Source organism: Tinamus guttatus, unplaced genomic scaffold (genome assembly GCF_059628265.1).
Source record: "Tinamus guttatus ecotype Peru unplaced genomic scaffold, ASM5962826v1 Tinamus_guttatus_pri_ptg000674l, whole genome shotgun sequence".
Taxonomy (NCBI): domain Eukaryota; kingdom Metazoa; phylum Chordata; class Aves; order Tinamiformes; family Tinamidae; genus Tinamus; species Tinamus guttatus.
In genome coordinates this window covers 1,015,770-1,040,323 of record NW_028289208.1, presented here as the reverse complement: position 1 = coordinate 1,040,323, position 24,554 = coordinate 1,015,770, and the positions used below count along the sequence as shown (strand labels likewise).

The window sequence follows — 24,554 nt, the reverse complement described above, 5'->3', positions numbered from 1 at the left end:
ATGTGCCGGTCGCCCTGCAAGCCCCAAGGGACAGCACTGGGGAGCAGCCGCGGCCCTCCCTGCGCCCTGGGAGCGGAGCCGGGGCCGGGGCTGCGCTGGGGAGGAGCACGGGGAGCAGCAGTGGGGCCTGCGCTGCCACGTGGAGCCCATGGCAGCGGGTGGCTCCCGAGGGGATCCCTTAGCCCTGGGGCCGGAGCCAGAGCCTGCGGCCTCCCCTCCCGAGAGCCGCTGGGGCGACCAGGAGCCGGCAGCAGAGGTGGGCGACGGTGACAGCAGGGCCATGGGACGGCCTGGGAAGCCTGTGGGAGCCCGGCCACACCGCTAGTTTTCTCTTTTTCTTCCTTATTTTTGGTGTTTCTCTGTGTCTCGGGGTGGGGAATGGGCGTGAAAAGCTCCTCCTCAACACACACGTGCGGTGAGACGCGGATGCCTTGGGTTCTGCACCACTGGGGGTTTTGTGCCAGCTCATGACATGTATTCTGGACAGGACTGGGCAGGCACTGCTGTTAATGTGGAAGAGCCTTTTTAAAAATACCTGTTTGGACAATGTATGAAGTGCAGGGGACTTGGCTAAAGAGTATAACCCCAGACTTTAAAGTACTGGTGTGTAGCGATCCAAGAGCTAGCCACAATAGGTAATGCAGGTTTTTTGTAGGACATGAGGGATGTGAATGAGGTTTAAATCTTACTTTGATGGAGCAAAGTAAGAATTGGGGAGGCGAGGGGAAACAAAGCCTGGAACAACTACTTCCCCGCAGAAAATCAAACTGCAGGAGAACCTTTCTTTCTGGAAATTTACCTCATGGGCTCCAGCCTGCTACCAGAAACGCTGCCCTCACCTCTGTGTGGATTATTGCTTTCCTGCTCCCCCTTGTGGACTTTCCTTCAAACTAGTTTTTGACAGCTAAAATACTCGAAAAAGTGTTTTGTTCCTTTACAGATCCAATTTAAAATCTTAAGAGGACACAGCGATACTGTGAGCTCCTGCCATTTTTGCTTTGAAGACACAAAAATACTTTCATGCTCTTACGATAAAACAGTGAAGCTCTGGGTATGTTATAAATGCAGCAAAGATGCTTTCCAAATGCAGGATATCTTAAAGCTGAAATCAAGCAAGTAATATCATATAAATAATATCATAGAGGGATGGAGACTGACTGACTCAACTAGAGGCCTTCTAAAGATAACTTACAGATGTTTAAAAATTTGGTCTATAAAATTTTTAAATTACCATATAAAAAAAAAACTCCTATTTTGTACTTTTAACATTTTTCAACATTAAACCAGCCTAGTTTGCTCCTCTACAGGAACAGCTGGAGCCACTGGAGTTCAGGGGAGCGCAGCCTTGGCCGCAGGGGCCTGCGGTAATTTCATTCTGGAGTTTCATTTTTTTTTTCCCTTGCAAGAGAAAGTATCAAATGATTGAGTGTAAAGAGAAAGCATTGGAAGTAACTCTTGGGAACATGAAGTGTATTACTCATAGTGCACACACATCCTATAGAAAATAAAGATGAGTAAGGGGCACAGTAGATACAGTAGGTAAGACTAGAAGTGCAATTCTAACTGCCAGGCTCTCTGACTCAGAAGAGCAGAACAAGAACATGGTAAGTTTGATCTATCTTTTCTTTTTCTTTTTTTTTTTTTTTTAATTTCCATTATAGAGGCATACCTATTTTTAATGGCAATTCTTAGACTCCTAGGACATTGACACATATACAGAGAATAAGGGAAAAAGTGAAAAAATAATTCACTTAAGTCTTCTGCGTTGCTGAGAGCTGCCAACTTGGCAGGATAGCTCCCTCAAATGGAAGTCCCTGTGAAGAAGCAACTGCTGTAGAGCTGAGATTTTACAGTTCATACTAAAAGCAGGAAGAGGAGGCAGAGGTGCAAAATTTTCTTCACATATTGAAAACAGGTGAAAGAACACATACGCAGTGAGGGCAGTTACCTGATTACAGACAGATTCTGAAAACTCTTAGTACTTATTTTAGCAAAGAGTTAGTTGAAATAATCAGAATAATCACAGAGGATTATTTACCTGCATGAAGGTATGATTCTTGATATGGTATGATGGATAATCTTGTGATGTTTTGATCTTTGAGTTATTCTGCATGTCAACAGCCCTCTGTTTATTTTCTGTGTATATGTTGACGCACAGTGATCCATTTGTAAAACTCGATCCACTTTTATTTGTGTTACTGCAGAATCTCGAGGCTTTAGTCACTGCACTATACTTAGGACTTTACATAAATTAGCAAAAAATGGCTGTATCCTGAAAACACTTACAACTCCGTGTGACAGATAACAGTAATGGGAAGGAGATAGTAGCGCTCTGGGTGTGATAGATCAAGATGTCTGTTTCATTTATGTCAGTCTTGAGATGATGAGGATGATGAGATCTTTATATGGGTAGAAGGAACTGTAAGTAGAGGTAGATCTGTGAGTTGTCAGTTCGGGGATGGCAAATGAGCTTATGTTTGAATAGGAAAGGCTGTGCAGAAGTGAGACGCACAGCAAGTAAGAGATAGGAATTAGGGACAGACTGTGAAACGGGCAGAGAAATTTAGAGGAGAGGACCATCTTCATGGAATTCTTGCAGAGTAGGTGGGAAAGGAGATGAGAAACAGTTATGGGAAATAAATCAAGATTTTAGAAGGTTAAACATCATCTTCACTGTACAAAGGAGCTTTCAAGAAGGATGACGAGAGTATTTTTCTGAGTTTTGAGCAGGAATAAATGGCTACTGATTTTGTGAGTGGTTTCAGCAATGCCCAATGTTCAAGCCAGTTTAAAGAGGTTTCATGCTGAAGCTGGAAGAACAAACTCCAGGCAGCACCTACGGTCCTCTGGTTTGATAGCGTTAGCGATGATGGTTAGTATGTGGATGGTTTGACTGAACACTAGTTTTATTTGCTTGTTTTTAGAGTGGAAGGCAATAAAATGTGCCTTGATTATGAAAAATGAGAGGTGACGGAGAAGATCAGAGGATACATCGTTGAATCCAGTGAGAGGATAGTGGAAAGGAGGACACATGAATTCCTGCGTTTTTGCTGGGCAAGACAGCAGTGTAGTAAATGAAAGGCCAACAGGACAATCTGTTCTGGGGGAGCATCACGCATTATGTTGGTTTTCGTGTGAACGAAGCAGGTGGAATGAAGCAGGAAGGGAAGAGCAAATCAGAGATGATGAATGGGTGACTTGGATCGTTGGTGTGAGATTCATTTCCTCTCGAGAAATACAGTTTACCCAGGAAGATGACATACATAAAGGAGAGCAGGAATGATTTGTTGTGGGAGAAGCCCACTTGATCGTAGCGGTTTCACTTGAGCTGCAAAACCAGGATAGGAACAGAGGTGACAGTTTGCTGGGTATGAGCTAGAACTCATCTATGCTTCCCTTATGTATTACTAGTTCTATAATCTTTGCAGTATCAATCTTTATCTGCGTTGCGGTAATACCTAGGTCAATTAAGGAGTTCTGGGTTAGTTTGTGCAAACGGAATAAAAAGACAGTTTTGACATGGACACCCAGTCACAGCTGGTGCAGAAGCAGGTGGCACAGGCAGGGTGGGAATCCAAGCACGCAGCCGGCCTGGTGGCCTTGGTGAGAATGACCAGCAGTGTTTGTGACCCATGTTGGGGAGGTGCAATTTGGCAAGAGCAAATTCTCATTTATGTTTTCAGATTAGATGATATTGATGAGACTAACGTCACAGATAACTTCATTTTTTTGTGGAGCTTTGGATTTTTTCATAGAATAGCAAAATATTTCCTAACCAAATTCCTTTGGATCTATTTAAGGATGTTGCCAAAGGTTTTCTTATCCAAGTTTTTGAAGAAGAACACAAAGCCCCAATATCTGAGTGCAACGTGAGTCCTGATGATAAAAGGTGACCTTTCTGCTACAACTTTATAAAAGGGGAGAGGTGGTGTTTTGTGTGATTTAAGGTTCGATTTTACTGCATGTCCAAACATACTGGAAAAAAAATGGAACCAAACAGTTACTTTTCCAATTCTTTCATTGTTTTCCTAACTCTTGTTTATCTCACATGTTACATGCCCATACCCTTGTAGCATCTATTTGCTGCCGGAGTCTTCACCTACACATGCTGCCGTTAGTCTCACCTTGTTGTTACCAACAGTTTGTACTGGAACTCTTAAATCTTTTCTACCTATGCTTTGTATTTGATGTTTTTATTTCCTTAAATGTATGTTGAAATACTCTAATAGATTATAGCCTATTTTGGGGCCAAAAAAAAAAAGAAAAAGAAAAAAAAAGGAAAAAAAAAAAAAGGAAGTCTAATACAGCTGGTGAATTATGCAGGGCTCTTGCCAAAAGAATAGCATTGAATTAGCCTCGGTTCAGAGGTCCTTCTGTCAGTGATATTTAGACCTTAGTAAAAGTTCTCTTCTCTCTGTGTTGCATATTAATATTCTACAGCCTTTCCATTAAGCCTGTCCTGTCAGCTCAAGAAGAAGTGCATTTTATCTGGTGTCAATCTGTGCACATAATAATTAAAGGGACTGCAGCATTAACATTTGGTTAAGTAGGTCATGCAGTGCCTCCAGGGGTACTAGCTGGCATATTTTATCTTAAAGTCATAATTTAAATAGTTTTTTCTCAGGTTGGAAAGTTGACTTTTTTGGTCAATGAATAGTGGGTATGCTGAGCTGCCTGTTGCAATTGTGTATGTTTTTGAAATTGCTGAACAGCAAGTAGAATATCACTGTGTGGTGCTCTGCAGGCTGCTCCCCAAGCCAAAATACTCTCAGCTCACAGAGTGAATGTCTCCTTTTGTGTTATATATGCCCATTTAGGAGCAGAGGTTGTTGACTGTAGAAAGAATATACAGATATGGAGGAAATAAGAGTTTTAAATAATGTAATTATATATAATATAGATTTTTTTTTATTTGTGAGAGTATTAGTGCATTAAGCATCTTAGGCAAAGTGTATAAAAATGACAGTTTATGAACTTGGTCAAGAACTTGAAAACAAAAAGCCACGATGATACTAAAAATGTTCATTATATCCTGTGACATTCAGAATAAATGTTACTTTAGATATTTGGGGATATTTTAATAGCACTGTGGGAGACACATTTATTTTGACCTCCCGTTTCATGGAGACCTGCCAGGTTCTGGTAAACTTGACTGAATGGCTTTGTTGTGTAATGTGGCTTTGTGTCTGTGCAGAGCAGTGTCTGCGGCAGAGGGTCAGTTACCCAGCAACATAACCACTAAAAATGCAAAAAGGGCTGTAGTGACGAGAGCACTTCACTTTCATTGCAGAAAAGACCTCATAATGGCTTTAAAATACTCTAAAGTTAGGAATGATTAAACATCTTATAATAGTGTGAGGTAAAAATGAGTGGATAGCTTGCCCTGCAAATTAAATAAGTGATTATTTTTAGTATTAGCTTCTACCTGAAGTATAAATAATCATTTTTTTAAACTAAGCTAGGCAATATTTTCAGCTGCAGTGTTTAAAAAATAATATTAAATTGGTCAATGTGTGGATGTCAAATGATCGTCAGAATTAAATGTGTGTTTTTTGAATACATGCTTTTAAGTTAAAATACTGATTGCTATTTTCATTAACATAATTTTTAGAGTGATAACATCATCATATGACAACACTGTCAAGGCTTGGGATATGGAAACAGGAAAAATGCTTGTATGTATCCTTTTGAGTATGTTTTGCAGGAGGTATGATTAAAAAATTCCGCTTCATTGCTTTGTTACTGAGAAAGAAATAACAAAACATTTTTTTTTAGCACAATATAATGTAGTTGTGGTATATGGGCTTGACGCTGATTAATTGCTTGATCTTGGGTAAGTCACTTAAACAAACCCCAGGTACTGCAGATGCAAATGGGTATAGTAATAACAACCTGCCTTATAAAATATTTTTATGATTGATTAACATCTTAGGGTTTGGACAGGGAAGCCCTAATAATTTTAAGTTTATTGCTAGTCCAGAAATAAAAGTTGACTGAAAAATAGAGTATAAATGCATTACCAGCACATAAAAATATCAAGTCATGTAATAACAAAAGCCTTCCTTCTGAGTTTGCTTGCAGATAATAAGTGTTTACAGTAAGGCAGTTGTATTTCTAACCCCCAAACATGTTTCTGAAACCTTTTATTTTCTTCTTTAGTGGACGATAGAACATGAAGGCATTGTAACTTCTTGTAATATTTCTTGGGATAGTAAATATGTGGTTTCTGGTTCCGATAGAGAAAATGCCATACATATTATTGATGCAGTGAGTGCCACAGTAATGGCACGCGTCCAAGGTAAGATTTACAACTTCTACATCTTGTTTGTGTACTTCTTGAATTTTTTTAATTACAAAAAAGTTAGAAAGGCCAGTCAATTCAAAGTCAGATTCACATATCCTTCCTTGGGAAAGGCAAAATGAGGTTATTTTTTCTTGTCTTTTAAGGCATTAAAACGAGAATTTTTCAGAGTAGACTTATAAAACTGAGATTTTGGGTCAAAATTAGATCAGTACTGATTCTTTTTTTGAAGCGTAATTCTCCTTTGGAGATAATTTCACTAATAAGACCTCAGTTCAGCCATATTCCTATAGAGGACTGTAGGTCAGGGAGTTCGGCACGCCTCCAGTATCAGCCCTAAATACACGAGCCATCTTATGAATGTAAGATCAGAATATGCTGAGCGTGCTTCTGAATGAATCAGTGTGAATCAGAGCCTGAGAGTCACGTTATTGGGGGTTAAAAATAAAATGTGCAGCAAAAGGCTCATAATAGCTCCATTAGAACTTCCTCTTTAAAATGACACTGTTAGAACATATTTTGTTTACATTATTGTAATAGGACTATTTGTATAAATGTAATTAGCTGCTTAAGTGCTCCCAAAGAGGCTAAGTAGTTAAGTGCCACTGCCATTTTGGTGTCACATGTAGGGACTTATTCTGGGGAGAGGAGCTGATAAGCAAATTACTACAGAGCAGCATGTATATTAGATGTGTATGTTAGCTGCCTGGGTACATGTTCTTAATTCAGACTATCTGCAGTAAATGGGAAGCACCTTCTTCCTTCTTTCATTGAGAGTTCATTGAGGAGAGCCCTAGCCAGTGCAAACAGAATTTTGCAATTACAGTGCTTGGGAGATAGAGAATGATGCCTAGATACTGGCCAAATGGTATTTCTGCCTCGCAGACCTGCGCTCTGAGGTACAGAGGTAATTATTCAAAACAGAGAAGCAGCTTTGCAAACAGGTACTAATCTCGTTTAATATTATTTGTACAGGTCATCACAAGAGTACGATCACGAGATGCTGCTTTGATCCTGATAACCGAAGAGTGACTACGGTATCGTATGATAAGGCAATAAAGCTGTGGGATATGAAAACACAATCCACCTCCATTACAATTAAAGAGTAAGGAACAATACTGTAGTTCATTATGCACAGGATTATTTGCATCTTCTACTATTATCAGTCAAGGTGATTTCTGAGAAGATTTGTAGAAGAGAAAATAGACAGCAGTTGTTTAATTCTATAAATAATTTTAAAATTATATTTTGCTACCTGCAAGCATTTCTAATGCTAATTTTCAGAACTTCTAGCTTCTTAGATATAAGTACCGTGAAAGGCCCAAGATAGTATGTGCAAGTGTAGGAAGATGGCATGTGAATTGTAAACTTCCAGTATTATTTTCTACTAATTAGGAAAAAAGGATAATCATTAACAAATGAGAATATAATATTTCTCAATAATATTAAAAGTTTTTTAAGCTTTATGAAGTGGAGCAAAGAGCAATGCGGAGGTAAAGGAAAACATATCTCCATGTTGAGAAAGGATGATTTATCACATGTTCTTATGTCACTCGTGGTGCCAAAAGCCTTGCTGAACCTGAGCTCCCGAACCTTCCCAGGCCAGGCCCTTACAGCTCTCATAGAAGTCAATATTACATTAAAACATTATGTCTATTTAAGCTGTTGTTATCATTTTAAGAAGAGAAGAATGCAGCAATGGAGATAACATCAGCTGTTACAAATATTAGCAGTGGCTTTAACAATCTTAACCAATTTAGCTTTGAATTATAAAGCAGTAATTAGAAAGAGTCTGCCCTTAAAGTAATAAATTTGTCTTTTAAAAGATGAGGAATTACTTTGGATGAAAAATTCAATCTGGAACATTGCAATAATGTTTCTTTTAAACTGCAGGGACTACAGCATTGTTTCCTGTAAGAAATGCTCACGATCTTTTCCCCACTGCAGATTTCAGATTTTTTTTCTGACAGATTTCACTGCTTCCAAAGTTAAAATTTAATATAGAATTGATTATTATTTTCCTTTGAGTGATTTAAAATTTAGCAAGAGATATATAGCAAGAGATGCATACTGCTCATTTAATGAATACTGTGTGACTTCATCAGTAACTTTTAATAAAATACAGATGTACTGCAGCTATTGTTTTTTTTTTTTTGAGCTGCATTCAACAGCAGTAGTAAACATCAACAACACCAGCAGTAAAAGGTGCTCACTTCTCCTTGAACAGCTAGGGTTAAATCCTGCAAAGTGACCTAAACCAAGAAGACGTTTAAAGTCCATGCCAGCTTTGGGCTTGTTAGTAGTTCCAGAGACTTCAGTCTTGTTGTGGTTAAAATTCAGTGTGTGCTCAGAGTGCTTTACTGGGTGGAGACAGATGCTCGCAGGAGGATGTCCGAGGGATTTATAACAGCTACAAAAACTCCCCAGTCCAGTGTTTTTCATCTGTATTTCAGAGGCCACACTAACGCTATCTCAGATTGCTGCTTCACCTCAGACGGTCGTTACCTGTGCACAGCATCCTGGGACAGAACCTTAAAACTATGGGATGTAAAGACAGGGGAGTTTCGATGTCGTGGACCTACTTCCTTGAACCAAGGACATGAGGGTTCTGTTAGTTCTTGTCTTTTTAGCCAAGATGGTGAGTTATCTTATAGAACACATGAGATGAAACACAAGTGACTACTCTCATTTTCAAGATAACATGTTTTAATTATGAAAAAATATGTACATCTAATTAGTAAATTAAAAGTGTTCAGCCTAATCAGACAACTGGAATTCTGCTTGACTGATACACCCATGAAGAGGTATAATCAACGATAACAAAAAAGTAAAAACACAGTGCTCTGCTACGAGATTAACAAGGCACTTGCCAGTATTCTCTTAATATTTAAGATTAGTTAAATGCTTGTTCAGTAAAAACTCACTGGGCTGTTCTGTTTAGGAAAATGGGTACATCTCTCATTGTACCTCCAGAAATAGAGCTACTCATAACTCAAACAGCGTTTGGCCAAAATGTGGAACTTCTGAAAAACCTTGTGGTATGTTGGCCGGTACACTGATAGAGCACAAAGGCATGTCCTGGGTTCAAAGTAGTTGATATTTATGAGTTATTGCAAGACAATTTGTCACCTGGAACTTGCTGCCTCCTCACTGTTTCGAGGGACAGGGGGAAGAGAGGGTCTTTCCAGGTTACCTGTATTTGGCTGGAGGGAGCTATTTCCTATGTATTTTCTTTCAGGAGTTAACAGACAAATGCTGGTCCCTTCACAAACATTAAATCAGTGTTACTGCAGGTTGCTTTATACTGAAACAGCTTTTCTCCTCTTTACTGGGATGGACCAATAAGAATTTCCATACATTGTCATTTAAAATTGGCTGTTTCCTTCTGCAAATTCCTGTCTGACTACTGCGGTAAGGATGACTCTTGGCATGCTGATGCCTGGTTAACCTGCAGTCCTACCCAAACAGAGCCTTGTGAGGTAGGAACCTCAAATTCATAAACAAACAGCAAATTTTATAAGTCCACAAAATTTTTGCTCATTTGTCCTCACTCGTTTTTGTCTTTGCTAGATTTACATTTAGTAGTCACAAAAACAGAGACCAATAAAAAAAAAGCAGAAAGGAACTTCTAGTATCCTATTAAGGCAGGACTAGTGGTTCATTATTTAAATTTTATTAATAAGTCTGACTCACTGTTGGAAGGAGCCTCTATTATTCGTTTGCATGACAGAGCAAACAAATAACACAATATTCTCATTTTATATTTCAGCATCACTTCTTGTATCTGGAGCATATGACAAAACTGTAGCTATATGGGATACAGATGCAGGCTGTAAAAAACTAAGCTTGAAGGTACTAAGTTCCTATTTGGTTGCTAATTTGATGAGAAGGTACAAAACAAGGTACTGATTAAACCCTCTGAGCAGTCATGCTGCATGCTTTCCAGCACAGGTGTTTGCACCTGTACAACCCCGTGGACTTTCCCAGTTCCCAGCAGCCAGTATAACTCCTGTAAAATGAGAAGGCATCTGTTTAAATGGTAGTATCTTTGCAACTGTGGAGACTGGAGTTTAGTATCTATGTCTTGGCGTAAATATATTCTGTGCTCACAACTAAATTTAAAAGCTCTAATTTTAGAGCATTCTGCTCTAAAAAAGGCACTTACATTTCATGTATGCATGTTTGCCTTTTTCTCTGTTGGAAAAATGGTATGTTTATCCTTTATAATGTATTTCTCAGGTGTGGCATTTCTCTATAAGATGGTGCTAAGCTTTCTTAAGCTCTAGGGATTTTAGGCATTAGTTCCATTAGCTGGAGTAAATACTTTCTTTGTACTGTGATTTATATCCTCTTCCTATTCTTATGGTAACTCAGTGCTGTTAACCCCCAATCAGCTCTGCAGCTGGTACCAGGACCAGGCCATGGGAGGGAGCTGCAAGGCTCGGCCTGCTTTCTAAATTGGTCCCCTTCTGCAGAAATGCTGGTTTTCCTCACAGCTCTTCTCTCTACTAGCACATGATAAACAGTCTTCTCTGTTTTTTTTTTTTTTTTTTTAGATTGCGAGCGCTAGAAACCAATTTTCTCTCATAATTATTTAGCAAACAGATTTGAAAAACAAAAGGAAACTATGCAGAAATGGGGCTTTAACTCATGGCAGCTGCATAGATTCAGGATTTAGGATTGCTACAAGTGGTAATCTGCTTTCCGGAGATTAGAGCAGTCACTTTTTCAGGTGTATATATAAGAAAACATGAGCTTCATGGCAATATCTTTTTCATATCCAGACATGAAGCAGCATGGATAAGAATTTTCTCACTGCATGTTGACATGGGCTTACAGTACAGATAGTTGTTTTTACTATCATAAAAGCAATAAAGTTTTTTCTTTGGGTCTTGCTATTGCTTTACTGTAGGGTCATTGGGACTGGGTGACAGATGTTGCAATCAGCAAAGACAAGAAATGGATTATTTCTGCCTCAAAGGTATTTACTCATTTCTTAATACGTGCTGTAGAGTTATACTATAAATGGGTTTGAAGGTTTCAACCCTCGTGTTCAGTATTTGTTAGAAAAAAAGATAAAGTTCCTCATAAAAGTAAGTTGTAATCAGCGATCATCTTCAGTAATTACAGAAATTCCTAAAAGAATGGGTAACTGTAGTTTTTTACATACACATATGCAGTGTTAAGATTGCTAAAATTGTTTCCAAAATAATGATAGTTAAAACCAAACCTCTAACCTGAGTTTTACTTCAGCATGTGTTTAATAACTCAAATTACATAGGTGATAAGATTTCATTAAAATGTTGTAAATTACTGTTTTGGCAGGACGCAAACATACCAAAACAAGTGATGTTTTTTCTTAGGATTCTACTTTGAGGCTGTGGAATGTGGAAAAGGTGGATCGTCTTCCTTCAGTGATGGAGAGCAGAAAAGCAAGAGGCTCAAAAATAGCTCAGGTTCTGTCGTTTTATTGTCTAAGAATAGCTTATATTTTTCATATTTAGACATTAAAATTGAATGTTAGAGGGAAGCTATCAGATTTGCCAGTTGAAAACAGATATATTTTGTTTGTTCTCTCTTTGCAAAGATCTTTGAATCCTTTATTATGGGAAGGATGTGATAGTAGCAGCTCCTTTCTTTCTTAGCACTAATCTTGGTAAAGAAACCAATTTTCATATGCAAGTGTATTTTTGTTGTTAGAAAACGCAGTAAGCCATTCATGTGTAATTTTAAAACACATTTTGACTTTTTACACTGGATATGTCTGCAAATAGACCTATTTAGGAGTGTTGTCCATGGCAGCAACCTTCGTGTGCTCATGAACAAAATCGACTTACACAATTTCTGAAGGATTTCTTTTCAAAACCCAGACTGTGTGTCCTGGATTCTAAGATATGAATTATAAGGTAGATTGATGTTAGGAAAAAGAAGCATTAAAAAGCTTAATGCTATTGAAACATGCTTTTTATTATAACCCTCTTAATTGTTTTTGGTACTAGATTTGAGAGATAATTATGTATGTTTTCCTCTCTGTCAACAACCATTAGGTGAAATTGAATGAGAAATAACATTGTATGTGTTTTATTTTTAGTATGAATCTAGTATTTTATCAGACTTTTTAGATGTTTAAATAAGTTTTGGAAAGGTGACAGCAGTGAAAATATGATGTACGTTCCTGAAATTATCATTTGATAAGACAATTTAGTACCAAAACAAAAAAAAAGTTATTGGAGATATTTTAACATATAGAAATGTTAGAAAAATATGTCTTGTTATCTTCTTTGAAAATAGTTTTACAAGTAGTGAATTGGTAACCAATGTAGTGTTGAATCTCAGAGAAATTGATTCAAATGTCCTCAGTAGCATTTAACCAATAGCAAGGTGTCTTACCCACAACTACAGTGGGTTAATATTTTGCTCAAAATGTTTGTATTATATGGTAGTTCCTCCCCCCCCACTTTTTTTAAATTTGTCCCACTACATATACTTTTATTCAAAATTATTAAGTCAGATAAAGGAGATAAGGGCCAGGAGAAAAAGAAGAGCAAACAAAGACACTGTTCTGGCCCCCAGGCATTAACACCAAGGCAGAAGGGTTAAAAACAGGATACTCATCAGATTGCTCCCAAAATAAAGCAAGATACTGCATTAGTTAAAGCATTATCACAGTCCACATCAAATACAGCTTTAGTCGGGAAAACATGTGCACCATGGTAGTAAATTCTGCGCAGCACTAGCTCTATATCAAGTTTATGAAAGCTGTAAGTGTGGGTGCATCTGAGAAATCAGGCCTGCATCCAGGTGTGTATAAATGACTGAGCTTCGGCGAGTGAACTAATGCATTGCTGACACCAGTGATCAACCGAAATATCATTTCTGTTATATTTGCACTAGTGTGAAGAATGTGAAAAACCTTTCTCCTACCTGCATTGCAGTGGCTCTGAAATGACAAACAAGTGCGTGTTCTGTCGTCTCTCTTCTCCGGTGAGAAATGTTTTGCCCTTGCCACCTTCTGTTTCTCCTGATCTTTAAACTCATCTGGCAGGCCCAAGATGTTAACACAATTACATACATAAGTGGAGTGCTTACATCTTTATGTTCTGCTTGTATAAAGCTATGGGTTTCTTCTGAACTTGCTCTGCTTTGGTGCTGTGTATATAGAGAAATAAAATATGTTGTACTAATCCATGGATAGTAGTGACATATCCTTACAATACAACAGGTGAAGAATGAAACCCCTAGGAGCTGAAATCTGTTTGCACTGCTAGAATATAAAATTACTTCCTTGTCCTTTGTTAAACTTTAAATGATTGCCAACTATTTAAATAACTTAAGTCATTCTTTTTCTACTGCGGAACACAAGGAATCTCTGCTCTCAATGGCGATCGGAAAGGCTTTTGTGAATAAAACCAAGAGTAAGACCATAAGCTTTGCACTAAGTTATTGCCATACCCCTTATAGAAGTGATGCAGAGGAGCGTTCAGTCTTGAGAGCAAGTTGTAGCTCATGTCTGACACGAGGCAGGACACGTTCCTTCTGTGTGAGAAAGGCTCGTCCCAGGAAGGAACGTGGCTTTTTTACCTCCTTTCTTAGCGGCATCCCGAGCGGATTATATCTACGGTTACACGTGAAAATTGGCAACCTTTTCGACGTTTTTGTTTGTTTGTTTGTTTTTCCTAAAAGGAACTTAGAATGGGGAAAATACTTGGGACTTGGCATGTCCCTGCCTGAACACAGTTAAGCTGTGGAATAGAAAGAAATCTGTTGTAAGTAGGTGGATTTTTTACTATTTATTTAATTATGTGGCTGTGTAGCAGCAATTGCATTTGAATCTGAGGTTAAATGAGAAGCATTTCTAAGGCATGGTGTATTTTACACAGTTTTACAACTTCTCATAAACATTAGGTGATAAGTTGCGTTACTTGACAACATTCTCCCCCCTTTACTGAATGAAACGTCACCGTTTCGACACGGAAGCTTGGCGAGGGGGTCTCCTGATGCTGCTGTTTGCGGAACACACCGAGCGGGCAGGTTTTCCCGCGGGAGCGGCGGCGGCGCGGGCGGCCGGGCCGATGTGGTGGCGCCGCGCGGCGGCTCAGGCCAGCGCGGGGCGCCGTGGCTTAGTTGGTTAAAGCGCCTGTCTAGTAAACAGGAGATCCTGGGTTCGAATCCCAGCGGTGCCTTTTTTTTTTTTTCCCTCCGCCCGCGCTGCGGATTTTTTGCAGCCGTTTCCCCAGGGGGGCGGCGCTGCCCCCCGCGCATCGCGCAGCTCCCGCTCTGGGCCCTGGCGGTGCCGCTTCCCATAGGACGAGGACGCGGCGCAGGGAGCTTCAGCTTTTCGGCACGGTTGCTGCTCTTCTGAGATTTTCATTCATAAAGAACAAAGACGATTCCGATTTTCCTTGTTTCCTCTCTCTAACCTTCACCAGGCTGTCAGCTGGGTAAATGAAGCCAGTACTTCCATTCCCTCTTCCTCTTCCCATGGTCTCAGTCGATACTGGCTATGTGCTGGATGGAATTTGTCACCTGTCATTGCTGAGACTTTTCTTCTGCTTCTATCCAGCGGTTTTACCTCTGATTTGGTCTTCTCCACTAGAAGTCTCTCTAGTAACGTCTCTGTGTAGTTTTCCATAAAATGAGTGAGGCAGGAGACTAACAGCAAGTTTTTCTAGAGATTTTTAAAAATGAAAGGCCCAAACCTGCAGATAGGCTCGTGAGGTGTGGTACTCACACCCCCTCACTCACCTTGAGAAAAGTAAGTACAGCAGGTAGTTATAATGGATATTTAGAAAACACTTTTGGAATTTTCTGTCTCCTTATCTTCTGTGGCTGTGTGATTTTTAGCCCAACTGTGGGCACAAAGCTGACCAGTTTTGGTGAATTCAGCTGCCGAGCCTCAATCAATGTACTGAAGAGCCCGCGTGTGAAGTGACACCGCATCACTTGGCCTTTATGCACAGACAGTGAAAACATTAAAATGCAGTGTCCACACTTTAGAAGCTGCAGGGATTGCTCCAAGCCACCCTTAGCTCCTGCACTGTGGTGACCAAGGATTTTCCTGAGACCTTCAAACTCGTACACGGGGTTCATCACCATCACCACGCTCCGAGCTGCCGCCGCAGCGAGGTCGTGCGGGTCCAGCAGCTCCCGAGCGAGCGCTCTGCCGGCCGCCGCGGCTCCGCGCTCGGCGAGCCCAGCCCTCCCACGCAGAGCCCATCAAATCGAGTTCCTCACTCGCCGCCCGCGAGCAGGCAGGCGCCGCGCGGCTCCGCGGGCTCCCTGCGCGGGAGGGACGCGTCGCGGGCGGCGGATGCGTCGCGCCGCTGTCTGCAGCAGAGCCCCTGGGTGCTGGGAAGCCCTTTGCCGATGGCACTGGCGTCGCCACGCATGAGGATTCGGGTGAAGACACTTGATGTGAATATCAAGTGAAGCCGCGCGGCCCGTTAACCCCGGTTGGCAGGAGCGCCCCACGGCGCTGCTTCGCGCTGCCGCCCCGGCACGCGCGCCAGGATGTCGTGGATCAGCCCTCGGCGTCGGGAGCACTGCCATGGGCCGCTGCGGTCTGCGTGTTTGGAAGCAAATTCTGTTTGTGTTTTTGAGAGCTTGGCTGTTTCAGCTCAGAATGAAAACCAAGATCCTTCAAGCAGGGAGACAGGTCACCTACAAAGCGAGGCTAAAATCTTTAGCTAGAAAACTTGGGGATCTGCAGGACCAGAGAGATAAGTGAGGTGGCTATACCTTTTGGAGATGTTCTTTGCTCTGAAGAGTATCACTTCCTCCATTATCCTTGGTTCACGTTATACAGGTTTCTCTCTTAAAGGTGTCCTAGCTTCTTGTGCGGGACCTGGCCTTTTCCTTCTCCTCTTTTGTGTGTGCACTGACTATTTTGGTGATTTGGATTTATTAGGTTATGGAGCCATGATGATGGAATTTATTTTCAACTTAAGCTTATATTTCTGTTCCAATAGGATATGAATAAATGGAATAATAAACATGTGTGTATACATAAGCACAGATTTTAATATCCTGTTTTTGCAGAGGAGTGGTAACAGGCTGGAAACCATTGCAGCCTCCCCTCACAGGAGACTCACGCTCTAGGTGCATTGGGCCATGGCTGGTGAGGAGGTGGACTTCGCCGTTAAAGAGCAATTAACTCTAGCAACAGCCACTGCCAAATTGTCGTGTTTGGCACTACCGGCACTACCAGCAAAGCCAAGAGCCTGTCCCTGCTTGAAGCCACTGGAAAGGTAACGTCTGAGCTGCTGGGGAGAGGGAAGTGTCTCATTCTTCTTGTAATAGGTCCTTCCTTTCCTTCAAGCAGCCCTAGTTAGGTTATGATTAAGGTTTAAGTGTACATGGGTATTTTTAATTTCAACTGGTGAGGTAATCGAGGACTGACCTCACTGATGCCGACGGCAAAACTCCCACTGTCGATGCTGAAGTCAGGTTTTCATTCAATAAAAAGCAGATAATAAAGAATGTGATTCATTGTGAATGGAAGAAAAGATGAATCAACCCAGGCCGTGTGGGCAGAATTTTTTCCTGTGCTATTAACTGTAGACTGGCATCAAGAAAAGGTCTGTCTCACTCCACTGTGATGTTTGTAGCTGCTCTTTGCTTCCTTAGGACTCAGGACAAGGATCCCTCACACAGACCCGGCCCAAGAGGCAGCAGAGCTGAGCTGTCACCTAGGGAAGCTGCCCAGCTCTTCTGATAATGTTTTACCACAACTAATATTGAAAATTCTTATCTGAATTATGACAAAGGTTAGGGTCATGCAGCTTCTTCAGGTACCATGATCATGTTATTTTTCATTCCTTTAACCAAGGAAATTTATTCCAGATACGTCTAGCAAAATCCTTAAATGAAACTGGTAGCCCTGGCCAAAGCCTGCCCTGATCCAAGATAGCAGGGACAGAGTGACCTTCATGTTCTCCTCTGCTATTCTTTCCCATGTGAGATCCCCTGCCATTTCTTCTTGCTGTCAGTCTGGCAGAGGTCCGAGGAAACACAATCTGGAAGGTTTGGGAGGATTTATGAACCAGGAGTTGCAAATGCAGGTTTTGGCTGGGCTCTTGAGAGCCTAAAGCTGCACCGAGTTAGCACCGTGCTTAGAAACATGCTAGTAAGACCCGTGACACTGCAGTTTGATGTAGCAGCCCAGTTCAGTTCTCCTCCTGTAGAAATAAGAGAAGGATGTAGCCATTTCTATTGATACCAGCATGTCGAATCTCTGATTTAATAATTTCCAAGTGATTTCACATAAATTGATTAGACGGCTGCTGCTGGTTTCTGTATTTCAGCAGCTCTGAATATGGGGCCCTCAGGACAGCATAAAAGTAGATTTGGGACTGTTTTGGCACCACTGGCCTCAGGCCTGCCACTGATCACAGCTAATTTGGCCGGAGAGCTGTTGGTGGGCGCTCTACAGTCTGAAATGGATCCAAATCTCCTAGCTCTGTATTTGTTCTTTCCTCTGAAGAACTTAAGGAAAAGTACCCAGCAATGGTCACTGGAGTGAAACTTGTCCCTGAGGAAGAGGGCATACTTTATTTGGGAAATACAAATATTTCTGAAACAAGGTTAGGTTGTGGTGGCGTTAAAGTTATGAACACTGGCACATCAATATTCATACGTCACTGATTTTTTTTTTTTTTTTGCTTTATCACTTTGTCCAGTGACCCCTGTGGCGCAGAGCCTTGTGCCAAGGGGCAGGAGCCCTGTTGGGGTGGAGCGCAGCAAGCGCGTGGCCTGCAGATGCAAATGCATGGAGCTCAATGGGCACCCTGCAGCGAGCCCGTGGAATTTCCAGCTGGGATTGCTAGAGTTCCAGCTGATCTGTAGACATGGGATGATATATTTAAAAATGCATGGCAGTTAGATATTTCCTCACGTGCCTCAATTTTGAGAAATAGGAAACATTTGTGATTTATACCGCTGTATCATTAAAGCAAAGGGGCACTTTGCCATTAAGTTCAGTGAATGCAGGATTGAGAATAACAGAACTAAGAGTGCAAAACAGAGTGCAAAAGTTCCCTGCACTAATAGAAACAAGAAGAGATGAAGTTGTGATTGCTGCACCTTTGGCTATGGGAACAGATCAATGTCATGTTAGCTAAATTCAAACAACAGTATTAAATCTTATCTTTTTGAATCACTACTACTAAGCTAGTATAAGGCCACTTTTATGGACATAACTGGTAGGAATTTGTTTTTCTTATAATTAGAACAGAATAATTTTGTATAAGAAAAATGAAAAATCTACAATTGTCATAATAATTACTTTTGCTTTCAAAAATGGTCAAATTACTGTAACAGAATAATATATTACAATATATAGATTTTCCTAAAATATACATCAATGATATATGGGCTGGTATAATTTCTAGTACTCAACAACACAGCTATGAGTGCATAAAAATATTTTTGCTCTTTTGTTTTAACATGGTCTGTGAATAATGATAGAGATTCATAAAAGCTAATTAGAGTGAACTCCCAAAGCAACTGGTTGGTTGAATTAGTAACTGAAGAAAACAACGTAATCTGCTTCTAAGTACTTCTGACAAGGTAAATTAAAATTTAAGTATAAATAATAATTTTTCTTCTATTTGATTTTTTTAAAAAAAACACCTTAATCTTCACAGCAGCTCCCCAGACACTGACAAACCAACGAGCAAGCTGCCATGGGAAAATAGGTTGTAATGAAGGATATTTGAACACTGATAGCTGGATATGCATATGTCAAGTGGGATATCGCAAGAATTTCTGTGGTAGGTATATTGCATTATCCTGAGCTGCTAAGATCAAAGCACTTGTCTGTTACATACTTTAAATTTAGAATTTGTGATGTGGCTGGTTCTTTCTACTCGCTTGATTGTTTTCTGCCTAAGAAAATTCATTAAAAATTAATGTGTAAGAGTAGGGAAAAAGCACTATATTTAAAGATTCCATTATTATTGTTGTCTGTTGCAGTATTCTTTATTTTTTCATTGAATCTTCTGCTTACTGTTTAGCTTTTCCAGACCAAGAACTCTGTACAGACACGATATATTTATTAAGAGTAAAATTACCTGCATGTCAGTGTGATTTTAAGTCAGCACTGTTTTGTAACTTTGTCACTCACCTGCCTATTTCTCTATTGACTTCTAATTTTTCAAGTTGATCTTTTTTTATTTATTTCATTTCCTTATTTCTGTTAAAATAACGCTTTTCCTTAACGTAGTCGGCTTCTCTGTGTGGCAGCTTTGTCTCCCCCTCAGTTAAGGGAACAGCCGGGATGTTCTGACAGGCGCACGGATACGCGGGGCCGGGCTGACATGTGTGGGCAGCAGCGCATGCAGCCACCGCTGCCCTCGAGGGTAAATAAACAAACGTCAGCTCAGGGGAGCTCCGCAGGCCCCGCGCGGGGTGTTGATGCATATGAGAGGGGATCTGAGAAGACTCTACCTTAATGAAAAGGGAAATACAAGCGCAGGCATTTTCTCAGTATTTCCTTGACTTCATCTTTTTATTTTTTGACAGATGTTTTACCTCGTCTGCTTAGAAAGCTCTTCCTTCACTAAAGCATCATATCTACACACGATGTTGTCTTACAGCAATATACACTGTTACATGGTGTAGGTCTCAAAAGTCTTTTGGAGAATTTTCCCCAAATTGGAAAACTTTGTGAAAGCAAGTTGGGATTTCTCTCCAGCTGCTTTAAAATTGCTTCTGCTTTGGGCTGCCTTTCTGTAAGTTATTCTTCAAATTAGTTGCCTGATTGTTGTCCCAATGAGCCTACACAGTCACCCATATGTCCTTGCTCATATATGTACTATAAGTCTCGCTATATGATCTGTGTGGAAAAGCGTGGGGAATTCTGTAAGCAAGTCCATGCCCTCTTTTGTATCGTTTTTCATCCCTCCTGAGGAATGGCCTCACGGATGCCTAACTCAAAATTTTTGCCATATTCTCTGTCTGTGCATATTAAGAGCAGCTTTGCAATCATTTGGGAAATAAGCTGTAATTTGTGCTTTTATGAACCCCCAAATTACTGTGCCATTAATATATATTGAGAACGTACATACAAATGTGGAGTAAGGGCTAGTAATAATGATTTCAGCTGATTCAAAGGACGTGCTCATAGTGTAAAATCATTAGACTTTTAAAAATATACTGGCTATTGCAAAGAATAAGAAACACAGAGCTCTGTGCAAAATGGGTCTAGCAGAACTTTACACTCAAACCCCAAGCACTGGAACACTACAAAAATATAACTCTATAGGAGACAAATGAAGGAAACAAAGTTGTAAATCAGTGATAGCTGCAATCCATAGAGCAGGTGAAACACCAGCTAAGATCCTCTTTTTAGGACCAAACATAGGCTTAGGACCAAACATGGTCCAAATTTAATGAAAAAGAGCAGCCATATCAGTTAAACTTTAAGTATCGGTAACACAGTGAGTAGAAGAAATAACACAAAATAATTTGCATGTCAGTGAGGAAGGGGGAGCCTGGTTATGCTTGTTCCTCTCGGGCTCTTCCTGCTGACCTGGTGATGGGATGCAAATTCTCATTTCAAATCACCACATGGCACCGCGGTGTTGGCCGCCAAGCTGACGTGACAGGGAAGCTGCTCTGCACCTGCTTCAGCCCTCCTACAGACAGGGTAAAAGGCAGTCACTGAGCACGTTTTGAGGTGTCTCTTCAGCCCTATTACATGTTTTGCTTTTCCCTGCATGCTGTATTTTATGTGTGCCTGGCTGCGCGCAACGCCTCCTAATTTCTCTTTTCTGTTTGATTTCCCTCACAATGTTGGGGTCTGGAAGCAGGAGGCTGGCAACAACCCAGTGTGCTATTCTCAGCTGCCCTGCTAGCAACGCACGTCCGGAGCAAGGACAGGAGGGCCCTTCCCCAGGACGCAGAGCCAGTGCGCGGGCGCCGCGTTCATCCCGAGCGAGAGGATTCCCGATTCCAGTGCCAAGCTCCGGCCGACACGAGCTCGCTCGTTGCCAGCTAGGTCTGCAGTCAGGCTGCCCTTGGTTAAGCAGATACTGACAGTGTTTGTGACATTGTGTGACAGTCTCTCACGTGGAGCAGGAGTAAAATAACCATGGGTTTGATCAGATGTGAAGCTGGTGAAAGTTGTCTTTGTTCTCCTGAATTTTTGTATATGAAGCGAATCTGAGGACACATCCATGCACCTGAAACACACTTCAGCCTTATTCTGACCTTGTTCCTCTAGTGTTTACAAGAGTCTTGCTTTGGAGTTTTAGCCTCATTTACCAAAGATTTTGTATGTCAAGTAGAATAGTAAATCCTTTAATGATTGCAACTACCAGCCAGAATAAGCTGCTAACATAATCAAAGCATAAAAGGCTTTATCATAAATTAAAATAAAATGTCCAAAATCTGCTCATCAACAGATATGAAGGAACAGACAGAAGCAATAAATCAGCTTAGCATCTTTAGTAGACCAGGGTTTCTACTATGGCCATACAGTGCCTTTCCAGGACGTAGATGATAAAAACTAACATCATGACCACTTAAACGGATCCAAATACATTTACTAAATGATAAAAGTCACCAAGGGAAGTAGGAGGCCTATTTCGCTTTTGCTGTGGCGTCACAAGTCAACTCAGTTTAGAGGAGCGCATCCCACTTACCAACCTGCAGAGCCTGCGCGCGCTGAGTGTGACTGAGAAGCGCTGGGGAACCACTGTGCATTTTGACAGGGGCAGTGACCGAGTGCTGTGCCTGGCCTGCCTCCTCCCCTCTTTTTGTGGCCCAGAATAAGTTGCTGTCCAGTGGAACTTACTTATAAAGTGAAGTTTAACGGATTTTGATAAGCAACCTTGATAAACTTCCTCAAATTTTTTTTGCAACCAAGGCAGTTCTGTTCCTCACTTGTAAATATACCACTATTTGCTTCTAAGTCCTGACCTATAGATCTTCAGATTTGTTAGGATAAAGTAAGTACAAAAAAAGAAAAAAAAAAAAGAAAGAAAAAAGGCTGCAATCAGTGCTGGCTTGTTAGACAACTAGACCTTTTCGAGAGAAAATTATTTTATTTTTCAAGCAATTGTATAATCTACTCATAATCTGGTGTGCTTGATTAAAAATTCAAGATCATATTGAGCATTCAGGATATCGCAGAAGAACATCACAGCTCTGTACTGTCTTGGGGAAAAAAATGCATGTTACTGTATTTCCCTGTCAGACAACTTGTTCTCTGGATTTGCTTTCCTGTGATGCCACCTTGCTAGCATTTACCCCATCACCAACATCTCACAAAACGCACACCAGCCACCAAGGGCTTTTTTTTTTTCTGGTCTTCATCGAATACGTGAACAGCAACTTCTTAAGGAAGAACAAGAAAAAAAGTTCATTTTTAAGTTTGACCAATGATCTATATAAATGGATCAAGACAACTAGTGTGAGGATGGTGCAGCAAAGTACCCTTTCAGTCGTATATACTCTACTATTTTCCAGAGAGATGCAAGGATCTTATGTAATGGAAATGAGAGATGCTCTTTAGTGGTAATTTTCATAAAAAGGGTTAATGCAGAATGTGGAGGTGACAAGATACGTTATTTTATTACAATAATAGACTCAGTGAGGAAAAACTCTTTTATGACATGTTCCATTATTGCTGTTACAGACCCATAATTTGAAGATTACTGCTCAAAAAACCCAGACAGAAATGATTTTACAATCATGGGCCCATTAAAGGCTTAAGAATTGTCTGGTTAGATTAGGAAGAATTCAGTTGTTGAATGTTTTGCAATTTATTATGCTGCTTATAAAGTGCAGAGACACATGCACTTGTAAACCAGGCTAAATTGGCAGAACATCCCGGTCCCCTGCACGCTGCTTGCAAGGCCTCCTTGCCTCCCGACAAACCTCGTTTGTATTGATCTGTGTATTATTTCTGCATCTTTAGCACAGCCGAAATATTTATTTTAGGATTTGGTTCTGCCATCCCAAAGAGACAAGATGTGATACTATTGATCCTCTGGCCACTCGTCCATTAGGCACCCATTAAGCCACAGACTGGTGGACGAATATAAAATAATGACCATTATTTTAACGCCGTCACAGGGTGGCTGAGACCACGCACACATCCACAGCCCAGTGAGGATCACCTGAATGCCCAAGGTGTTGCTGCAGCCACGCTTTATATGCTCTGTTTCCCCGGCCAAATCCCGATTTGTGCTGAGTGGGTGAATTTTAAGCAGGATGCAGTACCATGGAGTAGCTTTAGAGAGGAAATGGCCACGGAACAGCTTTATTGTAGACACTCCTGAATGTATTTGTTTAACTGTGCCCTGTGCTTAGCAGCTCTTGGGCAAATTAAGATCTTTGTTCTTTTTCTAATTAATACTTTTAAACTGAGCATCACCCCCGGCAAATTAAATCTGCTTCTCTCTCATGTTTTAACTATTTAAACAGTCTTTGAGACTGGTCAAGATTATTTTTTGTGGATGCGGCACACCTAATTAACAAATACATGAAATATGTGGCTGAACGTATGCTTGGGGATAAACCCAACAGGTCTCTGGTGCGAGGAAGTCCACGACTCGCACATCCGCATGTGTGAGCTGTGCACCAGGTTGTAGAAACCTGGCTCTTCCCACACCTGGCACGTCCCTGGCAGCACACACATGTTATTAATCCAGGTTACTACCGTTCTTGAACGTGTATTTATTTTTAACCTGTATTTTGTACAGTGCATGATCTAGAGCTGACACTTAGCTGTCAACTGAAAATGGAGAGCGCACAAAACTCCACGTATCTGGTACAGGCATTATTGCTTATTTAGCTGCATCTTTTTCCCGAGGATCTTTATCGGTGTGCAGTGCGGAAAGCCCGTGCTTGCTGCAAGCAAACACCTGGGCTGTAGTTCTGCACCCATGTCCTGGTCCTGCTGCTCCTCGCGTTGTGTTATTCCTTGTGCTTATTCCCCAGGAGTGTCACCCAGGCTGCGTTCACCCTGCCAAATCCAGGGATCCCGAGGGAGGCGCTCGCCTTGGCTGCCCACCCGAGAGCTGCAGCTTGGCCCACGCACATGCACAGCATTCCTGCGCTTAGGCCCTGCTGCGGATGGACAACCCTTAAATGTTAATTTTACTTAAAAATTAGAATGTTTTCACGAGAAAGAAGGTGCAATAATGGATTTTATGGATTGTTCCATGACGTCAACTCTAGGGATCGATAGTTAACGTGGTGAGAGTTGGTGTATTAAACACGAGCCTTGCACACTGCAAGTCCGCTG

At 41.0% G+C, this 24,554-nt stretch overlaps 1 protein-coding gene and 1 non-coding gene across 2 annotated transcripts; both read left to right on the top strand.

Annotated features, from left to right (window-relative positions):
• The first annotated feature begins 148 nt into the window (after positions 1–148).
• On the top strand, positions 149–13,434 carry WDR88 (WD repeat domain 88). Its single transcript, XM_088536491.1, has 11 exons — positions 149–301; positions 941–1,051; positions 3,801–3,889; positions 5,612–5,675; positions 6,160–6,298; positions 7,277–7,406; positions 8,755–8,939; positions 10,071–10,153; positions 11,214–11,282; positions 11,665–11,757; positions 13,196–13,434. The coding sequence occupies exons 1-11, from the start codon at positions 149–151 to the stop codon at positions 13,331–13,333; spliced, it is 1,254 nt and encodes a 417-aa protein (XP_088392617.1). The 3' UTR covers positions 13,334–13,434.
• Positions 13,435–14,410: 976 nt separating this feature from the next.
• TRNAT-AGU (transfer RNA threonine (anticodon AGU)) lies at positions 14,411–14,484 on the top strand. Its single transcript has one exon. It is a non-coding gene; the product is annotated as a tRNA-Thr (tRNA).
• Positions 14,485–24,554: the final 10,070 nt, after the last annotated feature.

Coding starts and splice junctions, on each gene's coding strand:
- WDR88 (XM_088536491.1), top strand. CDS start 149: ATGGCAGCGGGTGGCTCCCGAGGGGATCCCTTAGCCCTGGGGCCGGAG. Junction 1,052..3,800: donor ATAAAACAGTGAAGCTCTGG/GTATGTTATAAA, acceptor GATCTATTTAAG/GATGTTGCCAAAGGTTTTCT. Junction 6,299..7,276: donor AGTAATGGCACGCGTCCAAG/GTAAGATTTACA, acceptor TTATTTGTACAG/GTCATCACAAGAGTACGATC.